Raw genomic sequence first — 8,233 nt, 5'->3', positions numbered from 1 at the left:
GTATTATATTGTATTTTATTATATTTTATTATATTTATATTATTTTATTATTTATATTTATATTACTTATATTATTTTATGTCATTTATATTATTTCATATATTACTTATATATTTATATTATTTTATTTTATATTTATATTATTTTATATTATTTTATTATATTATTTTTATTTTATATCATATTACTTAAGAATTATGATTTAGCTTTGCTATAACATTAATTTTTTTTTTACCAGCAATAATCAGCTTGAGCTGCTGAAGATTAATTCCAAAGGAGAAATATATCAAATTGAAGTACGCAAATTATTAACAGAGAGAACATCGGAAGATGAAAAATTCATGATCAGCAATGGCAAACGCAGACGTGTTGCCGCCACTTGCTCGACGTGTATGGACAATCCGCGTAAGCAGTGTCGAGAATGCGGTTGCAAAATATGCGCCGGCAAACAGGACGAAAATAAACTCTTACTTTGCGACGAATGCAACCACGCGTATCATTTGGGATGTCTGAGCCCGCCGCTCGAGGCAATTCCAACTGAAGATTATTGGTATTGTCCTGAATGTAAAAACGACGAAAACGAATCGTCAAGGTTCGTTTAAAGAGCTTTAAATTCATTCCTATGCAAAATTGGATCTTAAAATCAGCTAGTATTCTCACATGTCGTAACTTTGATCTGATGAACAAAAAATATATTTTTTATTATTTATTTATTCAAAGTTAAACAATATGGACAGTTATTGGTTCACAACTATTCAAACAACACTCATAGAGAGGTTTTTGTGTTCAACTGTATTATATTTCCTGTTTAGCAGCTTTAGTTGATTTTACTAGGATCCAATTTCATATAGAATAGTGTAGAATTCTTCATCATCATTACTATTATCTATCTACCTAGGCGGGAGATAAATTGAAAAAGTCGAAGAAAAAATCTAAATCTGAAGACAAGAAGCCGAAGAAGGATTGGGGAAAAGGAATGGCTTGCGTTGGCAAAACAAAGATATGCAGTTTGGTCCCTTCGAATCACCGGGGTCCTATTCCAGGTGTAGAAGTTGGCACGAGTTGGATGTTTAGACTGCAGGTGACTAAGAGTTTCGAATCTCCTCCAATTTCCAATAAATTTATCGACGTCGAATTATACAGTTATTGAAAGAACAAAAAATGTGTTGAAAAGAGGAAAGTCTATAAGTTTTTAATGGATATAAATAAAATGTTCGTATACTAGTTTATTTTATTGGAAAAAAAAATAATGAAAAAAATACTAATAATTACATATGTAAGCTAATGATAAATATTTCAAAGTGCGTATCATTTGAATTTGCACAAAATTTGTTCTTTTACGAAAACTCGTAAAAACTTTTTCTAACATGTCACTTTTAATGTTATTGACGATCCTTTTAATAGCTGCTATTAAATCTGGCACTGTTAAAAATATTTATTATTAGTTTATGTGATTATTAGCACTTTTTTCATTACTTTTTATTAATAAAATAAATGAGCACGTAAACATTTATTTATATCTATTAAAAACTGCAGACTTTCCTCTTTCCAAAACAATTTTTGTTTTCTCAATAACTGCACGCATTAAAAAATTACAGCAGATTAGTTTCAGCAATTTCCTATAGGACACTCTGTATGATTTATCAGTGTTTAATTTAATTGTTAAAATTATTTGTGTAAAATTTTTATATTTAATTAGGAAAAAGGAGTGATAAGAAAAGCTCGAAAAATTTATAAAAGAATAGTAAAAGAAAAAATATTGTACAGGTAGCGGAAGCGGGAGTGCACAGACCACATGTGGCCGGCATCCACGGACGAGAAACGGATTGCGCGTACTCTATCGTTTTGTCTGGTGGTTACGAGGACGACATCGACAACGGAGACGAGTTTTTATACACCGGTTCCGGTGGCAGAGATTTATCAGGTCATCGTCCAAGTCAAGAGAATATTGCTTGCGATTCAGTCAAAATCTTTCTACAATATATGAATTTTTATCGACACAGGTAACAAAAGAACCGCTGGACAGAGTAGCGATCAGAGATTGACTATGCAGAATAAGGCATTGGCAAGAAATTGTAACGCCAAGTTAAATGAAAAAACAGGCGCGACTGCTAGGGACTGGAGAGGAGGGATACCGGTCCGAGTAGTACGCAATTTTAAATTAAAGAAACATAGTAAATATGCACCAAAAGAGGGTAACAGGTACATTGAATTGATTTTTGAATTCTGAATAATTAATATACATAGTATATAGTTTTTTAACAGCAAAATGGCATTATTTTGACGTTTAATAATGTCAGTTTGCTACTTAGGAATATATATTTGCTGTTATCTAAATAAAATTATATAGATGATCATCTAGATGAAATTTTGACTTTATTATCTTTTATTTTATTTTTTCTTTTATATTAAATTCTATTATTTTTAATTATTTTATCTTTCATCTTATTTATTATCTTATATTATCTTTATAATAAAAATATATATTATCTATATCTGCATCTTAAAAAAACTGTTATCTTTACAAAACTATCTAGAATAATGTTAGATAATTTGGTTTAGTCATATAAAAATACTTAAATAGTAGAACTTGAGGAATATAAGCAATAAAACTTTAAAAAAATATACATATATTTTTATAATTATTATTTTATAATTTTTATTATTTTTATAATTATAATAATTCTTTTATAATTTACATTTTTTTCAGAATTGTGTTTACATAAAAAAGCTGTCTTCAAAATAATATTATCTGGATGAATTGTCATATAATTTTATCTTCTATCTAGATTTATTTAAAACAAAATCATCATCTTATTTAAGATGAATTTACATATTTTTATCTTATCTGGTTAATTTTAAAATAATCTAAGCACAACTGAATATATATATATATATATATATATATATATATATATTATTTGCTGTAGATACGACGGTATATACAAAGTAGTAAAGTATTATCCAGACACAGGCAAGAGTGGCTTTCGTGTTTGGAAATTTGTATTGCGGAGAGATGATCCTACTCCTGCGCCCTGGACTAAAGAAGGCAAGGTGAGAATCGCTTCGCTCAATTTAAAAATGATATATCCCGAGGGATATCTCGAAGCAATGGAGCAGAAGAACACAGCTGTGAAACGAAAAGCTGAAGATACTACAAGCCCGAAGAGAAATAAGAGTCCGCCCAAGAAAAAACTTAAACAGGAAATGTACGATTTAGAAGACGAATTGAAGAATTTGATAGAAAGTGACAAATTAAATGCTAAATTGTGGACTGAATGCACTGCGGCATTGCCCGATGGAAAATCCGCCTTCCTGCAATATGTTTCAGAAAGGTAAATATATATATTTTTTTGTTGAAATTTTGGCATTATCTTATCTTTATATAAAATATAAAGTATATAGAATATATCTTAAACAAAAAAGTATTATCTTTATTAAATTGCCTAAAATAATATTCAGATAATTTGGTTTAGAGTCATAGCACATAAAAATACTTACACACACAATTAAATAGTAGAACTTACACAATAAGCAATAAAAATTTATAAAAAATATAAATGTATTTTTTATATTATATTTAAATAGTATATATTTTTATATTGCTTTTATAATTTACATTTTTTCAATAATTTTGTTTACATAAGCAATTTTAAAAATAATATTCTAGAAGTTATCTAGATGAATTACCATATAATTTTATCTTTTATCTATACACATTAACAAGAAATAATCTTTATCTTCTTTAAGATTAATTGAAACATATTTTTATCTCATCTTTATTTAGTTAATTTTATAATCATCTAATTGTAAGCACAACACTGATAATAATTTTTTTCGCAATTTCTTAATAATGAAATTTTCGAAAATAAAAATAATAAAATTAATAATGAAATAAAATAATAGAATCTTGATAAAATCCAATTTTATATTTTGCAGATTCACATGCGCCTGTTGCCTCGAAATAGTTTATAAGCCGGTAACGTCTCCCTGCGCACACAATATCTGCTTAAGGTGTTTAAAACGAAGTTTTGCCTCCGAGGTATATTCCTGTCCCTCGTGTCGACATAATCTAGGTAAAACTTACAACATGGAAATCAATCAGTCATTGGCGTCCGCATTATTATTAATTTTTCCTGGTTACGAGGGCGGAAGGTAGAAAATTATTTTTTTTTATAATTATATTATGGTTTGTTTATAAAGTACAATAATATGTGAGCAGTCGAGTCGTTTGTCTGATTTCAAGACAAATTATATAAAATTGTAAAATCCTGTAATTCGTCGTTTTCGAATCGACAGTTCAAACGTAGAAATTTAATTTTAAAATAGAAATTCTTTATATTCAATATACATATTATGTCATATATAGTACATAACTTTTGACATAACTTTTTATGTTTATAGAAAAAAATAATTATGTATACATATATATATATACTATTTTTATAGTATATATAAATTATATAGTATATATATATATATATATATATATATATATATATATATATATAATTTTTATTACATACAAATTTATTCACAGATGCAGGGAAAGTTGATGTGTCTTATTCTAATATATATTCTAAAAATTAAACCTTTTATTTAAACTGATGTGATATTGTTAATTATATTTTAATAATATGTATACATACAATGTAGACACTTTGATTGATTGATCTATTATAACATATTTAATTATCAGTATTCTAGACAAAGAAAGACATCTCACATTCTAACAAGAAACTTTTCACACATTTATACATTCTATATACTGCCTTTAGATTATTATGTTCAAGTTATTGTGGATTGTTCTTTATTTATTATATAGAATATAGAATAATATCGAAATATAGGATTAATTGTAGAATAATTTTAAAAGGGAAATGATATACACAATAGTGAATTTCCTGTATTGAATTTATATATCTTACATTTCTTGAGTTGTATCAAGTGATGGCACTACGTCTCCAATCCATTTCAAGTAATCGCCATTTCCATTTTGTATCTGCGTTATAAACATTCATAAAATTGTAATACACACATTTTATACATTAATTTTGTAGCATTATTGTATTATTATTTTCCTGGATATTAAAAATAATACACTTGCAGTCTCTTTACAATAAAATATTTAAAATAAAATATGCAAATTAACTTACAGGCAGGGAAATCACTTCGCAAATTGTATAGGGATGATTATCTCTGTAGAAAAATTAAAGTTGAAATTTAATATTTATTATTAGGTAATTGTACAGTAGTTTTAATTGATCAACTTACTTCACATATTTTGTTAGAGCATCTATTTTCTCTGTCCTAGTTTTTATCATCTGTAATTTAAATAAATAATCAGTATCCCAATATTTTCTCGCCTACCTTTCTTCAGAGGGAATAGAAATTAAAATTTAAATTAAAAAAATAAAATCTCAAAGATTAAGATTTGATTTCTTGGCATCAAAACAAGGAAAATTAGCGCACCATAAAAATAATATACTTTACATCGGAAGCAGCTTACAAAGTCTGAGTTTCTTACCAATAAAAGTTCAGGATCCTCTTGTATCTTCCCCTCCCATTCGTATCTAGAGGAAGAATATATTTTTTTTTTAATATTCAAGAAATACAATTTTTGCTAAAAATATTCCTTGCACAATAACATATGTAAGATAACAAAAACTCACATGGAAAGAAGTTGTGGGATGATGTTGACACAGGCGGCGAGTTTATTTTCTACCAGGCCACTATAAAAAAATCAAAATTTTTTAAAAATAAAAAATTGAAAACACCAAGTGTGATGCAAATTTACATTATATATATATATATATGCATTAATTAATGCATTTTTTACCGCGCTAAATTTTTTGCCACCGTGTCGTTCGGCACGGTGACGTAGGCCACGGAATACAACCCGGGGAGGCTCGACGATGACATGTTCCGGTAGACCTGGGCGCAAACACTCCTCGCGATGCAGAAAAACATCAACGCTCCCGCGATAGAGGTTCGCGTTGCGAATAGCATCTGTAGAGAGCCGGCTTGATGTCGGTGAACTTCAAAGAGAACGGAACGACAAGAATCTGCCTCTTGACCACCAGCTGATCAATAATATTTGACAACAAGGAGAGTGGGAAGAATAATAAACAGCGTGATGTCAAGAATGTTGTATACATTATGGATAGATTAAATTGGAGCGAAAAATTAATGAACATAATTTTGAGTTTTCGAAATTTGGATTTTTAAGTATAAAAAATATTTCTGTATCTTTTTCTACGATTTTCACGTAATATTTTTCGAAAACAGTTGGTAAAGTCAGAGAGCTGCAAATATCTCAAGTTATATCACAGATTAAGGGTCGGCAGGCGACATGGTGGAGACGCCTATCGGCCGGCCGGGAATTACGGATTCTTATTTTCCAGATATTAGCGAAAATATTGAATGAATCTTATTAAATTTAGGATATTCTTAATCAGTAAGCTCATTTGTAGTCCTCTAAAGAGCTATTTTATGAAAAAAAGATAAAAATAAAAATTTTTAATAAACTTGGGGGAATGCACAGCTAGGAACGGGTAAGGTTGGGTTAGCCGCGAGTCCGTATTTTATTTATTATAAATTTTTAAGAGCGAAAATGTAAAATCCGGCCTTTTAGAGGACTGCTTTATTATATAAAGAATATATTAAAAAAAAATTCACGAAGTTATGTCACTTATTTTATGAAATATCTGGACGATAAGATTCTCACTAGATTCATAAGGAGCAGGGGAAATTTCTGTGGTAACATGCTGACTGCTTGACAAGGAGAGAGCATCATTCCATCTTTGTCTCTCTTACATCGCATATGTAGTAGCGTCCATGTAGGTACAAACACTAATACGTGAGCACACGGATGCAAATATTGAGAGATAATGTCAGCAAAAAGGCTATCATATTATTTTTATTTTTTTGTATATGTATGCATATGTAAATAAAGAACAAAAATAAAAACTATTTTAAGATGACATTTTATAATTAATTTTCTATATGTATTTGCATTTTATTAATATGTATTACATTTTTGATATGTTTTTAATTTATAATTTATATAAACATAAGTATGAAATAAAAATTGAAATAGTTCTGAAAATAAGTATATTAATGATAAAATTATTCAAAACAATAAAAAAATTAAATTTAATATTTTTTAGTGTTTGTACCTACATGGACGCTACTACATATGCGATGTAAGAGAGACAAAGATGGAATGATGCTCTCTCCTTGTCAAGCAGTATTAAAAGCCATATTAAAAGCTTCATTCAATTAATAATCCAATATAATAATCAACAATTATTTTTATATAATATATAGTATTTTTAAATATTTTTAAATATTTAAAAATATTTTTTTTAAGATTAATTGAGGAAAAGAATATTTTAAATATAAAAAAATATTTTAAATATTTTTTTTCAATTAATTTTTAAAACAAATTTTTAAAAATATTTTTATATATTCAAATATTTATTATATTATATAAAAATTATTGTGAATTATACTCATTGGAGTAATAATTATTGATTGAAGCTTGTTATGGCACAAACTGAACATCTTGTACATTGTCTGTATAATATTTTACTTATTTATAAAATGTTTTTTATAAATAAATGAAATATTATATATATATAATATATAAGATTATAATATAAAAGATTATTGATGTTACATTGTATAACTCTCATTTCTTTCTCTCTGCTACATAAGTACTTATGACGTGAAAGAACTTACGAGTAACGTATGATGGCTCAATGCAAGAATATTTAATCACGTAAAAAACTTGAGTTCAAATATATCAATATCAATTTTTTTATAATATATTGGAATATAGAAAATCATAGAAATATATTTTTTATATAGGCGATAAACTTAAAAATTTGATATTGAAAATATTTTAATCATTTTACAACTACACATACTATAAATATATAAATGCAAAATAATTCCGTAAATAAATTTCAAGTAATAAATCAATTGCACACATGCACACAGCTGGTATGTAGATTTTTATTAAATTTATTTTCTGAATTATTTTACACTTATATATAGTGTATGTAGTAAAAATATTTTCAATATATTAAAAAATTTTTAAATCGCCGAAATATATTTTTTTATCATTTTTCTATATTCTAATATATATATATATATATATATTATAAAAAAATTGATATTGATATATTTGAACTCTAATATATATACTGGATGATATACTGAACATCCT

General features: G+C 26.9%; 2 protein-coding genes across 2 annotated transcripts; one reads left to right on the top strand and one right to left on the bottom strand.

Annotated features, from left to right (window-relative positions):
• Positions 1–238: 238 nt before the first annotated feature.
• LOC146721573 (E3 ubiquitin-protein ligase UHRF1-like) lies at positions 239–4,420 on the top strand (the record flags this gene model as incomplete). The annotated part of the gene is made up of 6 exons (XM_085486609.1): positions 239–596; positions 899–1,081; positions 1,768–1,924; positions 2,004–2,202; positions 2,931–3,335; positions 3,940–4,420. Coding segments are annotated over 6 exons (1,522 nt in total), but the record flags the coding sequence as incomplete, so codon positions are not given.
• A 476-nt stretch (positions 4,421–4,896) lies between these two features.
• LOC146721572 (protein CutA homolog) lies at positions 4,897–6,327 on the bottom strand. Its single transcript, XM_085486613.1, has 6 exons — positions 5,840–6,327; positions 5,673–5,732; positions 5,528–5,573; positions 5,275–5,324; positions 5,157–5,199; positions 4,897–5,002 (listed from the first exon to the last, which is right to left on the bottom strand). Exons 1-6 carry the CDS (start codon positions 6,007–6,009, stop codon positions 4,925–4,927), a joined length of 447 nt encoding a protein of 148 aa, XP_085342739.1. The 5' UTR covers positions 6,010–6,327; the 3' UTR covers positions 4,897–4,924.
• Between the last annotated feature and the right edge of the window lie 1,906 nt (positions 6,328–8,233).

The sequence above is a fragment of the Nylanderia fulva genome, unplaced genomic scaffold (assembly GCF_048542155.1).
Source record: "Nylanderia fulva isolate GAGA-0341 unplaced genomic scaffold, ASM4854215v1 Scaffold450, whole genome shotgun sequence".
Lineage (NCBI taxonomy): Eukaryota > Metazoa > Arthropoda > Insecta > Hymenoptera > Formicidae > Nylanderia > Nylanderia fulva.
This window is presented reverse-complemented; position numbering and strand designations above follow the sequence as displayed.

Excerpts from the sequence above, each read along its gene's own strand:
- LOC146721572 (XM_085486613.1), bottom strand. The coding sequence starts at position 6,009 with ATGCTATTCGCAACGCGAACCTCTATCGCGGGAGCGTTGATGTTTTTC. Across the intron at positions 5,574-5,672 it reads ATCCCACAACTTCTTTCCAT|ATACGAATGGGAGGGGAAGA; the intron begins GTGAGTTTTTGT and ends TTCTTCCTCTAG. Across the intron at positions 5,325-5,527 it reads AGGATCCTGAACTTTTATTG|ATGATAAAAACTAGGACAGA; the intron begins GTAAGAAACTCA and ends TTTAAATTACAG.